The 19,441-nt window shown below is 44.4% G+C and overlaps 1 protein-coding gene across 1 annotated transcript in view; it reads left to right on the plus strand.

The window, feature by feature from the left end:
- Window positions 1-19,441, plus strand: part of MICAL3 (microtubule associated monooxygenase, calponin and LIM domain containing 3) — an 88,569-nt gene that overhangs the window by 12,674 nt on the left and 56,454 nt on the right. The window contains exons 11-19 of the mRNA XM_018562096.1: window positions 78-225; window positions 3,276-3,466; window positions 4,539-4,651; window positions 5,561-5,623; window positions 11,719-11,892; window positions 13,313-13,387; window positions 14,735-14,824; window positions 15,619-15,672; window positions 18,021-18,128. Coding sequence (XP_018417598.1) covers window positions 78-225; window positions 3,276-3,466; window positions 4,539-4,651; window positions 5,561-5,623; window positions 11,719-11,892; window positions 13,313-13,387; window positions 14,735-14,824; window positions 15,619-15,672; window positions 18,021-18,128 — 1,016 coding nt within the window. The remainder of the gene's footprint in view (window positions 1-77; window positions 226-3,275; window positions 3,467-4,538; window positions 4,652-5,560; window positions 5,624-11,718; window positions 11,893-13,312; window positions 13,388-14,734; window positions 14,825-15,618; window positions 15,673-18,020; window positions 18,129-19,441) is intronic.

Consider the following 19,441-nt stretch of genomic DNA (forward strand, 5'->3'; position numbering starts at 1 on the left):
TTTTTTTTTTTTTTTTTTTTTTTTTTTTTTAGTATATGTAGTTCAGTGTTATAAATCAGTATTTCCCTCTATTGCAGAGTCAGTGGCTCGCTCCAGTAAATTGTTGGGATGGTGTCAGAAGCAGACTGAAGGATATGCCGGAGTCAATGTTACCGACTTAACAATGTCCTGGAAAAGTGGCCTTGCGCTCTGTGCCATTATCCACCGCTACCGCCCAGAGCTCATGTAAGGACCATACCTGACATACTCAGCTTTTACTTCTGTTACTGTTGGAGAAAATGCTGCCGCCCTATGCTGGACACATGACCAAAATTGTATGGCTAATACTGATAATTGTTTTTGTTTCCATTCAGGTAGAACAAATGAAAATGCAAATTAAACGAAGGGAAGGAGGGAGGAGACCAGGCCTCTCTGGGATCTTGCCAGGGCTCTGTGGGGTCTTGCCAGGGCTCTGTGGGTCTAACAAGGCTGGTTAGACCCCACAGAGCCCTGCTACCCTGGTGTGGCCCCCTCAAAGCTCTGGTTAAACCAGGGCTCTGTGGGCTCTCACCAGGGCTCTTTGGCGTCTCACCAGTCTGGTGAAATCGCACATAGCCCTGGTGGGACCCCCTCAGAGCCTTGGTGAGACCCCCTCAGAGCCCTGGTGAGACCCCCTCAGAGCCCTGAAGGGCTCTCTGTGGGGTTTAACCAGGACTAGTGAGACCCCACTGAACCCTTTAACCAGGGCTACGTTAGTGCTACAGTTTGAATTTAAAACGTATTTGTGTGAAGTTAAGTAATGGATTGTGGAACCTAACTAGTGTTGGGTGATTTGTATATACCGTGTTTCCCCGAAAATAAGACAGTGTCTTATTTTTTTTTTTTGCACGAAATAAGACACTAGGTCTTATTTTCGGGGGATGTCTTACCTGGCTGGGGGAGGAGTGGACGAGGTCCCGGAAGGCGGCGTGCTGTTGCCGGTCCCGGCGGATGTCGCTTCCATTGTGCGTCCAGGAGCTGCGGGCGGGAGCTGCGGCTGGCGTGTGGGCGGGGCAGGAGCTGCGTGCGATTTTGTTGTGTGTGTTGTGTTTTTAGGAGATTTTTCTCTTACTTCCTGTTGCATCTGTGGGGATGGGATGTGATGGGAATTCCCAACCATGTGGGGTGGGGGTATTTCCCTATTAGACAGTTGCCACCAGAACGTTTGTCTCCATTAGATTTCACCTAACTTCTGGTTCCGATGGCTTCTGCAAACAGCAGTGGTCACCGGGACAAGTAGGTTTAATCTCCCCAGCTTTCACGGACGGCCATTAAAACCTGACTGGAGTTCTAACCCTTCCGTGCTCCATCCACAGCTACAAAGAATAGTTTTGAAGATGCAGGTAAACCCCACCAATAATGCTCAGCAAATGTCAGTGTGTGCCGGACCTAGTGTAAAATCGTTTTTCTCCCATCACTTTTGTTGAGGACAGTGGTCATCCGGAAACTTCAGGGGGTGAAGCTGCTTTGCAGGGACACAGAGAATGATAAAATCTTGACAGATTCTAAGCCTACTCTACTCTATCCAAAATGAAAAAGAAAAAAAAAAGGGTTTTGCTTTCCTTGCACATTGGAATCTAGCTTTATGTTAATATTAAGGTAAGGATACACTTTAAAGTCTTTTGTCCGGGATCCCTTTGGCCTTGTAGGTGCAGGATAACTCCGGTCTGCAAGGCGTTAGGATGTTGCAATAGGATATAATTTACAGCTGTAATTGCAAGGCATGGCTCTCACTACATTCTGGCACCACCTGTAGAATTGCCCCCTCGGCAGTGCGATCATCTTGTTGTGTTTGGCAGCGGATCAGGGTTGTAATCTTACAAAGCTGTGAACATATAAAAGCATGTTTATTTTATCTCTGGGAATAAATATCGGAGCACACACAATCACTCCCTGCTTTCTTTGATGCAAAGGTGTTCCCTGTATAACAATGTACGCGGGTGAGGTGTCTCCCTTTCCTGAGTGTTCTGTCACCTCTGCCCGAGGGCTGTCAGAGCAAAACACACAATTTCCTGAAACCAGCTCTGCTGTAATCCAAGCCTTCCTATACTGGTACTCTGCTATGGCAGGGTGTGCCATCATTATCCAAATACACCAAGAGTCCTGTCACTGTTGGGGTTACACCCTGCCACCTGTGATAGCCAGGTGTACGCACAAGTGATGATGAAGCTGACTTGTCACTTCCGTACAAAACTTTAAACCGTGCTGCCTTGCCCATTCAGGACAATCTGACAGGGTCTCTTTTTTTTTTTTTTTTTTTTTTTTTTTTTTTCTGTCCTGACCAGAACGGACTGCACTGGTGTGAACAGAGCCCAGAAATACCATAGGGATACATTGGGATGCTTTTTTGGTCCGGGAACAAACTGTTCTGGTCTAGACATGGTATGGACAAGCCCTGTAGCCCACCCCCAATCTACAGCACTCCCCATTCTCTTCTTCCTCTATTAGCCCTCCATCCTGGATATGAGGGAGCATGTTTCTTCCTCCCATGAGGCATTGTTCGGGCCTTGCGGCCTGTCGTTCTCTGTAAGCTCCGACACCTGATATTCTATGATGGCTGCAACAAGTACTGTGAATGGGAGTACAGTTGGGTCAGGGGTGGGCTTTAAAAAGCCTGTCATCTTGCCCTGAGTGAGCAAGTTAGTATGGCCTTTTTTAAAGTTTATCTGAGGACAAACATTTTTATTAGGTTTGAAGTATAGAATGGTTAAAACCTTTTTATGGGGATTTTTTTTTTCATTTTACGTCGGAGAGTTTCCTCAGCTTCCTGTCGCACAAACTCCACAGGAAGTGAGAAAAGCCTCTCCAAATATAGGGAAATCCCCTCCTACACAGTTGTCTTTGTAACAGGTCACACGTGGCAGTAAAAACCTAACAAAGGTTCCAACCCTTCACTGCTCCATCCAAAACAAAAGAAAAAGCTTTGGATACACTTAAAATGTGAAAGTTTGTGGAACAAAATTGGTAAGCTTGTATAATGTCAGGTTGTATGCACTTGCTGTTTGAGTTACAGCAGTGTGTACAAGGAATTATGTGAATCTCTCTCGCTATATATAAAATCTGTGTCTCTGTCTCTCTTCCTCCCTGTGTGTCTCACTCCATAGACGGCAATAAAAGCCTGATTCGATTTCTAACCCTTCCCTGACTTCTCCTAAAAGTGTGTCATTACACTTAATCTTTGAGATGTCTGAAGGGCAGATGTTCAGTATGTATCTAGTGGCCCTCACCCTCTACTGTTCTCCCTTTGCTCCATGCAGAGATTTTGACACTCTGGACGAGCGCGACGTGGAGAAGAATAACCAGCTGGCGCTCGATATCGCAGAGCGGGAGCTAGGTATCTCTCCGATTATGACCGGGAAGGAGATGGCGTCTGTCGGGGAGCCGGACAAGCTTTCCATGGTGGTTTATCTCAGCCAGTTCTATGAAATGTTTAAGGAGACCCCTGTAAGTGTGTGGGGAAAAAAAAACCCAGTGATTTGTGTTTTATATCCAGACATGATTGCTGACCAGACCCATTCAAACCTTTTAGCACTGTAAAATAGGGATGCACCAATACTTTGCAGATACTTGGCATTTTCATGAGAACTACCAGGGTTGCAGCTGGGGCCTGGCTCTGGCGCTCCACCACTGTCCTGAAATCATTAGTCTGTATTGTTTTAGAAAAACTGTCGCATGACAATAACCAAAAATGTATCAGTACTTGTAAATACTTGGGCTTGTACTTGCAAAAATGGTATCAGTGCATCCCTTTTTATATATGTTTATAACAATAAAATCATACATTAAAACAGAGATGTACCCAGGAGCTCCGTGTGCTCCTTACAAATGACAGCTGCCTCCTAACTTTTGAGTTTTTATGTAGTCTAGTCTTGGAGCTGGAAAAGTATCTGTACTTTTACTTGTCCCGAGTACGGTACTTGGTATCGGTGCATCCCTACTGTAAAAAAACAAAACTTGATTAAAAAAAAGGCAAATGTCCTTTACCATCCAGACCTCGGAAAAGCAGCCAAAGTCCCCCAAGGGCTGCTCTTTTTGTCTGGTCAGGCAGCTATGCATCCTTTCTGAGGCAGCAGGCTGCAGTGGATTGAACATGGGTTGCCTTTTTTTTTTCATAGACCCAGGCTTGTGTGCCATGATACTATGGGAAGGGTGATTTTTGTAATGTTTATGTCGACCTGTCAGGGCCTGGTCACACCTTAATATCCTCTTGCCTGAAAGCCTTATTTAAAAAAAAAATCCAGGCATAGAGGCGAACTTGTACATGGGAGAGCAGCATCTGAGAACTCGGGAACCCCATTTGAAGATGTATATGGCTTTTGTGGAAATGACCTTTACTGGTGACACTAATAAGATTATGGACTAGTGTGGAGACTTTTATAGTATGACCTTTTATCTCTGCAATCAGCCCTGTTCACTCTCCTTAGCTGAGGTCAGACTTATTATGATGATTATTGTGTTTTACTATTGAAGAATCTATTTTAGGACATCCAACTGACCTCTCCTGCCTCTCATATTTCCAGACAATGCCGATCCAAACGCAGACGAGAAGGCTGCTCTCCTTGCTACCGCCAAATCACCAATCTCCTTCCTCAGCAAGCTGGGTCAGACCATCTCTCGGAAACGCACCCCTAAGGTAGGCTGCTGACTCTTCGTGGGAATTGTGACTTTGTGCTGCAGCTTTATATTCTTGTATAACTCTAGTTAGCTGATGTCTGGTGGATACATATATAAAGGCACAACTCCAGCCAAAATTGATTTGGACATAGTTGGGGGAGAACACTGAACAGTGAATCCCATTGGGGAGATTTTCAGCTCACTTTCTGTCCCTGGGACACCAAACAAGAATTGGAGGAAGCAGGAAGTTACGGGCAGTATTTAAAACCTGACAGGTTGTAACCCGTCACTTTATTAAGAACAGCTGATTTAAGCCTCATTCACACGAGAAAAAGCTGCGTATCGGGCAATCACTTTACCCGGGCTGAGATAATGTCTTCAGTCTGCTGCAGGCAGGAGGAAGCATTTCTTCAGTCTCCTCTCCCCCCCAGTGATCAGACTAAAAGATTGTAACTTTGTAGCAATTCCTCAATGTGGGAGGCTGAAGCAGGGGCAGATCTGTCAGACATTTGTGAACACAGCCAAGAACGGCACAGGAACCTGGATTTACATGTCAGATTTGAACTGGCATCTTAGTCCAGGAAATAGATGGTGACTCTGGATGATGGCTGAACAAAGATGGCTCTGTCTGTCTGGAGAAAAAAAACAGATGAAAGTATTGTCAGGGGGGGAGTACTGTTATCTCTGTGGAGGTAATAAATACCTGGAAATGTTAGTGACCTAATACGAAGCATTAAAATACATCTATTGACAGGTCCACTTTATGATGCGGGGGGAAAAAAAAAAAAGAGGGGCACCAAAAGTTTTTTGTTTTTGTATTGTTTTGTATTTGTTTAGCTTAATTCCTTCTCTACCTCCCCTCACAGAACTGTTTTTTTTTTTTTTTTTTTTACAAAAAACTTTTTTTTTTTTTTTTTTGATTACAAAGGACAAGAAGGAAAAGGAGGTGGACAGCTCGGGAAAGAGGCGGAAGACGAGCCAATCAGAAGATGTAAGTTTGGCGGGACGTTCATCCATAACCAGGAAATGGTCTGTGATAGTACACCACCGACCCTACAGATAATGTCCAGATGAGCTTTGAATACAGGCAGGGCCACTTCCTGTTTACTGATACAGGCAGGACTTGTGTTTTCTTTTTTTGTAATCTTTGTTTTATATGTTGTAAATGCTGTATGTTCGTATTGTAACTTGAAACGCCAACTCGGCTCTGTACGGAGGTAAAACAATCACATTTGTGACCCTTTTCGGACCCTCAGAGTGACACAAGGTAGTGTCACTCTATGTAATCAGAAAGTAACATCGCTATTCAATTCCTACAGCTTGGTGTGTGATCACCCTGCCAGCAGCCTGCTTATTGGACAACAAATGAGCAGCATGCCACAGGTGGGGTCCTCCCTGAGCATTGCCGTCCATGGATGCCTGCCTAAACACCTCCCAATCCAGTGTTCTGTCAAATCTTTGACTGGTGACGTCACGTCCTATGACTCGCCAGTAGCAGATGTAGACCAGATTTCGCTAGTGCCAACGTTGGAATCCTCATCAGGTTATCGAGCGCCCGTCACTGCGCCTGTGTGGCTTTGCAATCCCCATTAAGTTCTCTGACCCAGTCAGCGTGACGGCCTGGTCTCCCAAAAGCGCAGCCACCCGATGGTAAAACATATCTCTAAGCACGTTGTGCCGTCAGGTGGGGGCGCTAAAACGTTACTTGGAGGACTAAATTCCGCTGTTCGGTGACTGCATGCGCACTGACAGGAGTTGGAGATCTTGATGGGCATTGTGAAGCTGGGCAGTGACTGGAGACCGATGCCGATTCTGACGGCGGCACGGCTGGCGCACCAGTGCCATCTTGTCCGGACGTAACGTCACCAGTCGGAGATCTTGACAGGCCGGAGCCTTCGACAGAACACCGGCTCTCCGTTCCTGAAACATGTAAGGATAGCATTACTGTCAGTGCAGTTACACCTGATGAGCCAACATTGCCAGACTTCCGCTGCCACCCTGATTTCTGGTGTGCAGGAGTTCAGGATTTTACTGACAGTGTTTTAGGAAATACATTTATTGTATCAATTCTGAGGGACGGATGTATTATTATTTTCAGGAGTTCTATTTTCATTAGCTGCCTTGTTTCTTTCGAAGCGTGTTCTATTTATTTTTAAAAATCAACGTAAATATCGAAGTTGTTTTTCAGAACAATTTTTATGTTGCTGTTCCGGTTTGGACATTTTTCTTCTTCTTTTGGAAATAAAGTTATAATTTTTGCTTAATTTTTCAATGGCATTATTTTACATTTCAGTAAGGCAAAATGTTAAACTGCAACTCCAAAAGTTAATTTTTTTTCATTTTTAGTTTTGGATGGTTGAGAGGGATTAGAAAACCGGTCAGGTTTCTATTTATTTTATTTATTTATTGCAGGTATTTATAAAGCACCGACAATTTACGCGGTGCTTTACAATAGAACACATTCACATCAGTCCCTGCCCTCAAGGAGCTTCCAGTCTAAAGTCCCTATCATGCATGCATACAGAGACAAAGGTGCCCATACACCTTACAATTATCTGCAGATTTTCTGTGGTCAGATGGAAAAAGTGCAACAGATTGGCCCAAGTGGAGATTACTCCATTCACACAGTTAAGTGTAGATGGAGGAATCTGTTGCACCTTTTCCATCTGACCACAGAAAATCTGCAGATAATTGTAAGGTGTATGGCCAGCTTTAGACAGGAGCCAATTAACCTCCCAGCATGTCTTTGCAGTGTGGGAGGTAACTGGAGTACCTGGAGGAAACGCACACAAGCACAGGGAGAACATGCAAACTCCTCGCAGATAGTGACCTGACCAGGATTTGATTTCCGTCTTTCACATAGACAAAGTTGTATGAAACACTCAATCTTTTATTGAATCCAGATCAAAAACGGATACATTGTCCAGCACGTTATTTCTTTACATTTTTGCCCAAGCACTTGACTACCCTGAACATCCTGCCCAATACAAGATCACACGGGACAGAGAAGCCTCCAGCAGCCGTCTATCTGCTAGCTTGGATGAGGGTAGTGTCTTGCCTTGCTGTGTCTGTGGAGGTGGACAGTTTACTAGCACACACAAGGATGGCTCCATAGGACTGTGCACGGAAAAGGAGCCCCCCTATAACAGGGTATCGGGACAAGTGCTCGGGAGACCAGCTGATTCTGTAGGAAACTAAAACTTTTAAACATCAAGAAGCAGCATCTGTTGCAAGTGATTTTAATCAGCGTTGAAAAGAACATAAAAGCCTTTTGACTTTAATATGACTTTAAGGAGATTCATCCTCCCGGGATGGATGGGGACATTAGTTCTGGTGACCCTGCTGACCACCAGGCATTTCCATCACGTTAAAGGAATTTTCCCTCTCTTCCTGTTGTGGCTATTGGACAGGATATGAAGGGAAATGGGACACAGATGGCAAAAAAAGCTTACTGGGTTATAACCCTCAATTACATTATCCAAAACTAACATTTTGGCTTCAGTCCTACTTTTAAAATGTTTAGTATTGGTATTTCCACTCATTTTCCAACATCAGACATTGCCAGGGTCCTATGGTGGGTTTTTTTAGGTATAATTTGGCCAGTTCTTACTTGACCTCTGATCATTGTACCAGTGCAGAGGTCTTTTTTCAGCCAGCAAGGCACTTCCAGGACTCATTAAAATGACACTAAACTCAGGAGTTAAATCTTAAAAATACATAAAAGTACCTTTTTAACTATTAACAAAGATGTATCATATTTGTGTATCACTCGGCTGTAGATCCTCAAATCATCTCTGAATTGGTGCCGACACTGTGCTTCCTTCTGGAGGGGGGATACTTTTGTTCCCCATGGTCCCTGTGTGTGTTGTAAAGTAGTCACCACTCCAAGCTCGCTCCCGTGATGGACTACAATCTCACCTTTTTAGGTTACCAATTTGTATTGAGATTGTAGTCCATCACGGGAGTGAGCTTGGGCTCTCCGCTGGTGTAAGCCTGCGTCGGCGGGCTTTGATAGGCTAATACAGATTGCTTTGGACATAAGCTTAAGACACTTCTGAGACTATTCTGAATTCACTGACTGGTGGATTTGGCTGGCTTCAGCTTCTCCTATTCTCACAGGCTTGTACGGGGCGGGGGGCCTATACGTGAAAGTTCAGGTTGTGCACGGCATAAGACCAGGTCACTTGGATGTGTCCTCCCCCGTCAGACAGACATTCGACCACAATATTGGCTTGGCAAAATTTAAAGTGACCATGTCTCCTTTTTGACCCCTCACAACCAACTTGAAATCTGGCCCCCAGTAAGTACTGATCGGTGCCAGTAATTACAATCTGTTGAGGCATTGAGCAAATTTCAAGTTATAGAAAATTGGGCAGTAAACCCTTAGCGCATCCAACAATGTATTGAGGCTATTGAAAGGCCCCTTTTAAGAAGATGCGTCTGATACATGTTCCCATTGATTTCAATCGGTGCAGCAAGTGCGTCCGACACGGGAAAAGTAGCTCCTGTAGCAAAATCTACAACATGCATTCCATGTTTATTTTCCCACGTGCTTGTGTGCGTTTAAACACACGAAAAAAGGCATGTTTTCCCAGCTGCGTTTGGGGAGCCATTACCAAGTAATGGCACCGCAAGCGCGCTGCAAGGTTTTGACGTGTTCTGCAAACATATTTCTGTGCACGTTTGCCACACGTTCATGGACCGCTTAGGTGTGAACAGGGCAGAGACGGGCACAGCATACTGTCACTGACTTCAGGGCAGATAGATTATTCTGGTTGTTAGGATTAGGAGATCATTAGCAACCCCTTCCTCCTCTTCAGCTTCAGAAACTCAGACAACATTCATAATGGGTGACGTGCTGCTGAAACATACTTGTAGATTTTTTTTTTTATTTTTTTTTTAAATGGAGCATTTGTGTGTCCTGGGCCCCTAATATTAAATATATTTATTCATGCCTAAAATGTAAATATAAATAAAAAATTGCATTTCCAGTTAATTTTTCAGGTTTCATGTAATAGGCATTTAACCATTACAATAACCTGTCAAAAAGAAAAACTTTCCCTATGCTTCCCTAATAACCAAAGCCACTACCAGCGTGTCGATGCTAAGAAATGGTTTAAATTGTTGTTCTGCAGCCACCAATCAGAATCTGGTCTGCTCGGAAAATGTAGAATGAAAATTTGAATCCGATTTTAGCTGAACCTTCCTTCCTTCTTTTTTTTGTTTTTTGTTTCCGTCTTCCCCAAAATGAGGGTAATTCCTCTTAGACAGTTTTCACCGGACAATTCAATTATTCCAATTGGAATCTTTATCTTTACCTCCTGTTCTGACCACAAAGTTTTGGCTCTCATCATTTTACATGATGACTTTTGAGTGCTGAGGCAGTGTTTTCTATGCAGTGAACTGTCTTCTGCTGGTTGACAGTAAAGGTGGCCATACACTTTACAACCATAGCAAGACCACTCTGAGGGGCGGGCTTCCGATGACCGCAATGCTGAACGGGCAGTGTGCGTGTGCGCACACCGGCCCGTTCGGCATTTGTCTCCCAAGCATCATTCAAACCAGCCGAAAATCGTAAGATTTTTCGGCTGGTTTTCTAGCATGCTCCTTTAGACAAAAGACGTGCGACCGTACAGTAGAAACGGTCGCACGTCTTCATTCACACTGCACGATTCTCGTACGATAACGGGATTTCCCATGATTCTCGTACGAATGGGCACCTTAACGGTGCATAGCCTTGTAGAAGAACCGTGTTATAGTCAATGTACTGTATTCTCACATCTGAAACTCCGGTTAAAACTATGCTGCTTGCAGTAGTCCTGTCACTACCTGCACACCATCTGTAACTACAAATCTGATACCTGCTCTAACCAGCAGTGATGGAGTTTTTGACCCAGCAGTAATCGGCATCACTTTTAGTTTCTTCTTCTGGGTAAAAAAACAACCCCCAGAAATATGGCAGCTGTGATTCAGCATTGGACTAGTTTTTGGGGGCGTATACTCAGACTGCCACCCTTTAAGGTAGAGTTGGCCTTTCAAACATACTGCTGAATCATTGACCGCCACAGAATAAAACTGCTGGAGTATAGTGTGGGTAACCCTAACAATTAGCTTCTCTTATTTGACTTTTTGGTCTTTTAAAGTGTTTTGTTATATCTGTTCTATTTGTTGCAAGAAGGGGAAAAAAAATGTGCTGATCCTGCCTGAAATCTTGTTAATAAATTCCTTTTCTGTCTGCCCTTGCTGCAATCTTATCAGTTACATTGATCCTAACAATTTGTAGGACTACAGAACACCTCACCTCATGTTGTGGAGAAGGGAGGAGGTATTCCGTAGTCTTGTCCTAAGGTGACAGTGCTGCTTCTCCATAATGAACAGTACAGTAAGTGAGTGTTGCCACCATGATAGAGGAATCACTGGGTGAAAATGAGAAAAAACAAATGCAGTCATCACATCTAAGGACATGTAAGCTGCAATATATAACATTTTTTTTATAACATTTTTGTTCCTGCGTTTACACCTAGGCATCAGCGTTTTTGTGCACGTTTCTGGCTAGCGCGGATTGCATATTTTTGCACATTTTTGCACATTTTACACGTATTAAACGCGCACTCATGAAGATGCACGCCTTAGCTGGCAGATTGCAAGACTTTGCGGTCAATAGACACATGCGCGTAAAAGCATGCAAAAAACGCGCACAGAAATGTGCAGAAATTCTTGTTTCGCGCATTTTTCAGGCATTTTTATTGGAGTCTATGGGGCCAAGCGCATTGCAAACTGGCCCAAAGAAGCTCAGGAACTTTTTCCAGTGAAAGGAGTTTTGTAGCTTGTAACAAAACGCTCAGGTGTAAACGAGGGGCCATTGAAATGAATGGGAATTCATGTGCTGAGCTAGGTGTGAATGGGGCCATGTTCATTTATTTGTGCACACATTTCTAGGACCATTCTCAAAACTTTTCAATGACATTACAGTGTAACCTACACAGACTGCGCTGCAAGCTTCACGTGCTTAATCTGTAGGGTCGCTGCAGGTCACAGAGGGGTGAATGTAGTCTTCTAACGGCTTTTACATCTCTTGTTTTGCAGGAGGAAGGTCCACGGACTCTGCGAGAGGAGCACCCTTCCCAGCAGAGTTCTGGAACAGACAGGAAATTGGATGCCGCGGCCAACAACCAGAACAGGGTGAAGTCAATGGCGACGCAGCTGCTGGCTAAATTCGAAGAGAACGCTCCAGCACCCAACACGGGCCTGCGGAAGCAGGTAAGAGGCATTCAGAGGACATTGATTACCTTTTATGACGATGTGAGCAGGGGCATAACTAGAAATCACAGGGCCCCATAGCAAAATTTTTTATGGGGCCCCGTGATTGCTAGTTATGCCACTTGCAGAGCCCACAGGAGAGTGACCCTGCAGAGCCCACCATAGACTCTCTATAGTGGGCTCTGCAGGGTCTGAGATCTCTTACCTGTCAGCGCTGTCCACCTCTGTGGTCTCCTGGGCCCCGCCTCCTCTGCTATCGACGGGCCCCGCCTCCTCTTACATCACTGGCCCCACCTGCTCTTAGGTCGCTGGCCAGTGATGTAAGAGGAGGCGGGGTTGCTCTTAGGCGGGCCCCGCCTCCTTCTTTCCGAACATCGCTCTCATCTGCCGCAGCGGCTGGCTGTCACTGACACAGCTCCGCAGCGGCTGTGAGGGGAAATGCGCCGCTGCTGAGCTGTGTCAGTGAAAGCCAGCACCCTTACATGCCATAGCGACCCAGACGGCCCTGGCCGGGCCCCATAGCGGCTGCCTGGGTCGTTATGGCGATTTGTTACGCCACTGGATGTGAGATATACAGTAAATACTGGACATAAATGCTTTGATAACCTATGTTGCAGTTTATATTTTTGAGACATAGCAACTACTTAATATTTTTAATTACTTAAATCTGAAGGAAAGTCTTTATTTAATACAGCAAACAAATGTATTAAAACCACTGTAGCCATTGTAGCTCTCAGCAGTCCACCAACGTTCTTCTCCTCCTGGTCTACATTGATCAGCAGATAATTTGGGCGTGTTATGGGTTTCTGGACCGAACTGTGTTTTGAGTGAATGTTATTAAATAAAAAAAAAAGCAGTTTTTTCCGGTCCAGCCAAAAATGATATTTCACTTGTGGGTGGGACCCCATTGGTGAGATGTTCCTGGTGGTACTGCCACCTACCTGAGGTTGTTCCCACTCCTCCTCACATAGCTTTAGCCATAATATGGATAATGCAGCACGGAGATTGGGACATTATTGAACACATGTGGGTGTTCGTTAAGGTGGTTTGCATATCATTTCTTCCTACCTAGGAACACCCACTCCTCCAGACTGATATTCACCTGGTGGGGGCATTTTTATATTTGCAGAACATTACTGGGCCTAAAAAAATATCCAATATAAAAATGGAAAGGTTTTATTTAAAAATGTTATGTTGGTAATGAGTGAGGAACCAGAGAAGGCAAAATATAAAGTAGGTTAAACTTTACCTTAAAGAACTTTCTTTTTTTCTGTGCCACATAGCCACCATGTGGCCACGTCAAAGAGTGTCATGTCTGCCTGTGTTCTATTTTATTTTCTCACATTTCTCCCTTTTCCTCTTCATTTCCCTCCTACCATCATTCCCTCCATGCTTCCTCCTCCTCCCGGACGCCCCTCAGAAACCCTTATTGCCTTATCAGCAGCGCTTACTAGAAGAAGCTGCCCTCAGACATACAGAGCCACAGTGGAAACAGGTAACCAGTGCCGGTCAACAGATTAAAGGTCACTCTGCACTCCCATATAGAAGTATAATATATACTGTAGCTTGAAAGCAATCCTTTAAAAAACTGGCAAATATGAGATTTTGTTGCTTTTTGTAAAATGTTTGTGAGTAATAGCCAGCAAATGATAAATATCTTAATCCGCATTAATTAACTTTGTAATATTAACTAGCGAATATACATGTTTATGGAGTAACATTGAAGTAGGTGTACTGGAAAAATACATTCTATAATCCAGCAACTGCCTATAAAACACTTTGAAGGCAACATCTTGGTAATCGTGGGGTGCTGGACGGGAAATGCAGTTCTCCACCATCCTGCTGCAGCTGTAATATTAAACTGCAATGACAATGATTTCCACAGCGGTGCAAAATATTTTATGTAACCGGTATCTGTAGTAGGACCAGGTTATCGTGTAGTTACGCATCTGTGCTCCAGAGGGTAATGCACAAAGAATGGATACTGGCCACTGAGTGATTAACGCACGTAGGCTGTGGACCGGCCACTGAGGAGTTAAAGTGCATAGGCAGGGAACTGATCACTGAGGTGTCAGTATACATGGGCTGGGGACTGGCCACTGCTGGAAAAGGCATGTAAGATGGGGACTGGCGACTGCTGGTTAAGGCATGTAGGTAGGGACTGACCACTGCAGGACTAAGACACGTAGGCAGGGAACCTGCCGCTGAGACAAAGCACGTAGGCTGAGAGCTACTCTCTTAGGGGCGAGGGTACATATGTTAGGGAGTGGCCACGGCATATAGGCTTGGAAATGGACACTGCTGGATTACTCCTTTTAGGCTGGGGGTTGGGCAATTGGGGACTGAGGCATAACGCTGGGAACTGGCCACTGTGGGGCTAAGACCTATAGGCTAGGGACTGGCCCCTGTGGGACTAAGGCATGTAGGCTGGGAATGGCCACTGCTTAGCTAAGGCGTGTAGGCTGGGAAACTGCCACTGAGAGGCCAAGGCATGTAGGCTGAGGATTAGTCCCTGAGGGGCTTGGGTACATAGGCTGGGAATTCGACACTGCAGGGTTACCACGCTCAAGCTGGGGACTGGCCACCGAGGGGTTGAGTTATTTAAGCTTGGACTGCGTTCTAAGGCCCGTAGACTGGTGACTGAGGCACGTAGGCTGTGGACTAGGCAATAAAGGGCTGAGGCATGCAGTCTGGGGACTGGTCACTGAGGTTAACATGAATGTTGTTCTGCTCCTGTTCAAAAGATTCCTATAACATAATTCAGGCAGATAAAGGTATATAACGTATACACATGTTGTCGATTTTGTGAATGTCTCCCCATCCTTTCTGTTCACCTTTTAAGCCCAGGATTAATGATCTTCCCCGGACTTGCCCCAAAAAAGTCATCAGTCTGTATTCCCGGCCAAGCCCCGTCCCACACCCTTTGACGCAGGTGACTCGGGCAATATGCTTTATGCGTTTCTCACTGCTTCTGGCTGGCCATCTGCTCTGTATGTATGGGCGGAAAAGTCAGACCTGTCTGCATGATTTGTGCGATATCATCGAATCTGGGTTTAACTGGGTGTGTCTGTCATACTAAGCATGGATCAACCTGCCCCAGAATTGAAAAATTTGGATCAATTAACATTTTGCTGTTCTGTCTAAAATCCAGCTGTAGAGGATGTCCAATGTATGACTTGAATTATTACATTCATTGGATCTGATGTATTTCGGGGGAAAAAAATTATTTTGGTCATCTTAAAATCCTCAGTGAACCTGCAAAAAGTTGAAGGCGATCATTAACCTAACACAAGCTGTGAGTTCATGGCGAGTGATCAAATGATGTTGCAACCTTTTCATACAAGTAGAAATATTGGGAGGCTGCTGGATTGCCAATATAGAAACATTCTTGCTGAATCAATGGACAGGCAAAATTCCAGAGTTCAGAGTTTGTGGCCCTAATTTACTCCAGCCAGTCTTAACAGCTTGTTCCTGAAACCCGGCTTCTCCAACCAAACTCTTGTTTGTCATTCGCTCGCGGTGCCACTTTTAAGGATCTGTATACTTATGTGGTCTAACTGCACCCTGCCAGGACCTCACATGCTGTCTGTGCCAGCGCACTCTGCTTTGGCTGTTCACCAGTACCACTTTAGGCTCCTTCTGTGGCAGTGCCAGCTGCCTGTTCACTTTACATTTGTCCCAGATTTCTTACTTTGTTTTATTTTCTCTTTTCTATCCCATTCACAGAGTAGCCCGGTGCCACCTGGCGACCGTGGAGAGACGTGTCCTAGCCCGGAAAGGGTAAACCGCATGGGTTTGGTGTGCCTGAGTGTAAACACATGAAAACAAAGGAATTTTAGGGTGTTAACAAGCGCTAGTATCCAATCTCCACACCATATGTCAAGACCAGTTAAACTTGGTTTAAATCATGGAAATATCTTTCAATTGCATCAAAACAAAAGGTGTTTAAAGTCTTACAGCTTGTTTTCTTTAGAAAGCAGCCTGTCCCCTACCAGTATGCTGTGGAGAAGGACCCTTGCTCTCTGGGTGGAAGCAGTGGTCTCTACGCAGCGGGCTGGCATGTCCCTTACTGAGTCAGACCTATTGCTTGGAAAACGCATGATCCATTGCGATTGGAGAGGAAGCAAGGGTCCTTCTCTGTAGTTTGCTGGAAGGCAACAGGCTTTTCTTCTCAGGCTGTGGCTGCTTTCCAAAGAATTGTGTAAATCCTATCACACTCCTGACCGTAAATGCGCAAACGTGGTTGGCGCCACGTTTGCAACCAATGAGGATCAGAAAAAGTCACCAGCAAGCACGTCTTTTTATTGATGCTCGTTCACATGATCACAAAGCAAACAACGTGCTTGCATCACTATTGGAGTGTTGGTGACTTTTTCTGATCTTAATTTTTTGCTTTCCAAAGACAAGCTGTAAGACTTTGCACACCTTTTTGTTTTGATACACCTAAAATGTATTCATCGGATTAAAATTGAAAGTTCAGTTGAGATTTAAAGCAAACTTGTACTATGCCAATAAAGAGAAAAGCAACCGGCTTGATTTTTATTACCTTCCTCCCAACAGCATGCACCTTTTCCTTTGCTCCTCCTCCACGCAGCTACTGGGAGCAAAGAAAACATCTTGCACTTCAAAGTATTGAGTAACATGTGGCTCACTCCATGTGAAAGTGCTGGTGATTTGCTCAGCACTGTCACGTGAAGGTGGGTTAAACGTTAAAGCACGAAATCAGAGGTGTGTGAAGTCCAAAATAAATTGAATTTGTAAGATACAGTAAAACAACAATGCATTTCAGGTATTTGAATCACTTCCTATTATCGTAGTTTAGTAGGTACTGAATGAGCTATTTTCTGCAGCCGAAATAATGATGGAATATGTTCAAGTAATTTGTAATGGATAAAAAGCCTGCTGATTTTAAGGACCTTTCAAACCCATTGAAACACATCGGCTGTTTTATTGTGCGGATGTTTTGAATAAAATGTATTCTGGGCATCACACACTACATTATGTGGGAGGATGGAATTATAATGAACATGTTGCTTTGAATTACATGGGCCAAGCACAAGCTCAGTATAATATTTGTATAGAAATTTTAGTTCATCAAAACCTCTCCAGATATTTTCCTCGGAGCTGCAGCTCCATAGAAAATATAGAAAGTAAGACCGGAGTGACTTCTGTCCTCCCAGCTTTAAGGGTTTTCCACATAAACTTGCATACTTTGCATACCATGTGTAACAATAAAACACATTCTTACAAAATCTGAAATGTAGTAAAACATTTATTAGTGGCAGACAGTGTGAGCCCTGGGTTATTTTCCCAGTTAGCCAAATGTAAGCTCTGTTCATTTTGTTTGTTTTTCAAGTTTTAGTAATAGTGCAGTGACGCTTGTAGCTATCCCTTGGGCAGTATGATTTCTCATTTGTTAAAAATGTATCTCGAACTCCTTCCCACCTATGATCTGTAGTTTAGCATCCCCTGCCTGATGTCTTGTTTCTTAGGTATGCTAATCTTAGATCTCCCTTTGACATCAAGCAGCTAACACTTTGCGTGGCTGTTAGACCTGGCTCATCACACCAGTTCCCACTAATAACAGTGAACCAATCAGAATGTTTTCTGATCATGTGATTACTTTGTCACCTATGACATAGTGATCACATGCCGGCTGGAGTTTTTATACACAAAATAAACCATATGCCTGAAGGTGATTAGTACTGTAGTTGTCATGTAATATACAATGACTGTATTCAAAAAAACACATTCGGCTCAATTCACAAAGCTAAAACACATAGAACACTTATTTTTTTTAAAGGGACAGCCTAGCCCAATGAGATTTGAAAATAACAGTCACATGACTGAAAATAAAGATGTTTATCTTTAAAATAGTTACTTTAAAATAAATTTAGTAGCTGATGCACATCAAGACTGCTGAATGTCACCTGGGCTTCTAGGGTTCGGTCACCCCCCTCCTTCCCCACCTTATTCTGAGTTTAGATTGATCCCCCAGTTTCCTGCATCTATCTAAAACTCTTTTGATTGTCTCTTAGTCTCTTAAACATTTCTAAATGCCGCGCCCCCCTCCCCCTCATACCGTCTCCCCACTCAGTCCCCTGCTAATGATTATTTCCACTTCTCAGTTCGATGTTGACCCTGCCGTTCACTCTCCAGTCGACCAATGGCAGCACTCCATCTCCCTGTGCTCCACTGAACGCCCCGCCTCCCCCTCTTACGATGAAATCCGACAGGTAGCATGTTTCTGACACACGTGTGTGTGTGCAAAGCTCTGGTGTGTACAGCTAATGGCATGCGCTTGAGTTATCCACCAGCAAGAGCCACTGCTGCCAAACGTGACTTGAAAGAGTTCGGCCTCATTCCTAAAAGTGGCTTAAGCAGGAACTGTCTGTTACCCAGCCCTTCCCCTGCTCAGAACCCAAATGATTGCCAGATATAGGAACAGACCGTTCTTAATTAAGATTCTTTAAAAGATGAGGCCTTTTGTGTAATTTGCACAGTTAGAATGGCTTTCAAGTTAATCAGCACTACCTTTCAGTCAACATGTGTAAAAATTCTATACCAGTTCATTCTGTAGTATGTAAAGGATCAGGTACACCCTATGGTAATGTGTAATGGGGTTTGCAGACATGAGGAGGACTCCATAACTATAGAAGCGTGAGGCTGCAGGTGAAAGGCTTTTATAAAAGGCCCTGGACGTTGATTTGGCATATCCCTGTTAACCATGGGGGCCGCTTAACACAATGTTTCACTGGAATTCCTACAACAGTCATTGTGCACAGCAGAGGTGATCCTAATAATTAAACTGTGCTGTGAAAAAAAAAGTCTGGATTATATTTTTAGCTGTCTGTCCTCAATTTTACATCCGTGTTTAGCCTCTAAAACATGCTGCAGTAATGGCTAGGCTTAAGAGGGAAAGGAACATGGGAGGAAACATTTCCTAAACTGGCCATACGCCGATCAATTTCTTTCGTTTTAACCCGGGGGGCTGAACGGAAAATAATTGGCGCGGTTCCTCCGTCAACAAAAACATTGTGTTGATCGAGGAATCACTGCTGTTTGCATTGTATTAGCTGCCGGCACCTCCTGTCAGAATACCCGATCAGAGCGGGCAGTTTATTGGCTGCCGGCTCTGATCGCACAAAGATTTTCCAGCCGACTCTTTCGATCAGCTGATCGAGGAATGCCGGCCGAAAGGGAGCAGACAGCCCCACATACCGTGCAAATTTTGGCCGGTACATTAAAACCAGCCGAAATTCAGCTAGTGTATGGGCAGCTTTGCAGTAACTTTAGGCTGGGTTCACACCTGGGCATTTTTCAGCCCTGATCGAAGCGCTGAAAAATGCTCAGCAAGTGAAATCCCATACTTTCCTATGGGCATGGTTCCCACATGGGCGTATTTCAGCGCGTCGAAACGAGCTCAAAAACGCCCTATGCCCAAACAAATACAGGAGCTCCTTTGGGGCGTATTTCTGCACGTATCAATTAGGATACAGCCGGATAGCTCACGTAAACGCGCGCCTGACGCGCATATTTCGAACGCCCA

Source organism: Nanorana parkeri, unplaced genomic scaffold, assembly GCF_000935625.1.
Source record: "Nanorana parkeri isolate BGI_ZX_2015 unplaced genomic scaffold, ASM93562v1 scaffold560, whole genome shotgun sequence".
Lineage (NCBI taxonomy): Eukaryota > Metazoa > Chordata > Amphibia > Anura > Dicroglossidae > Nanorana > Nanorana parkeri.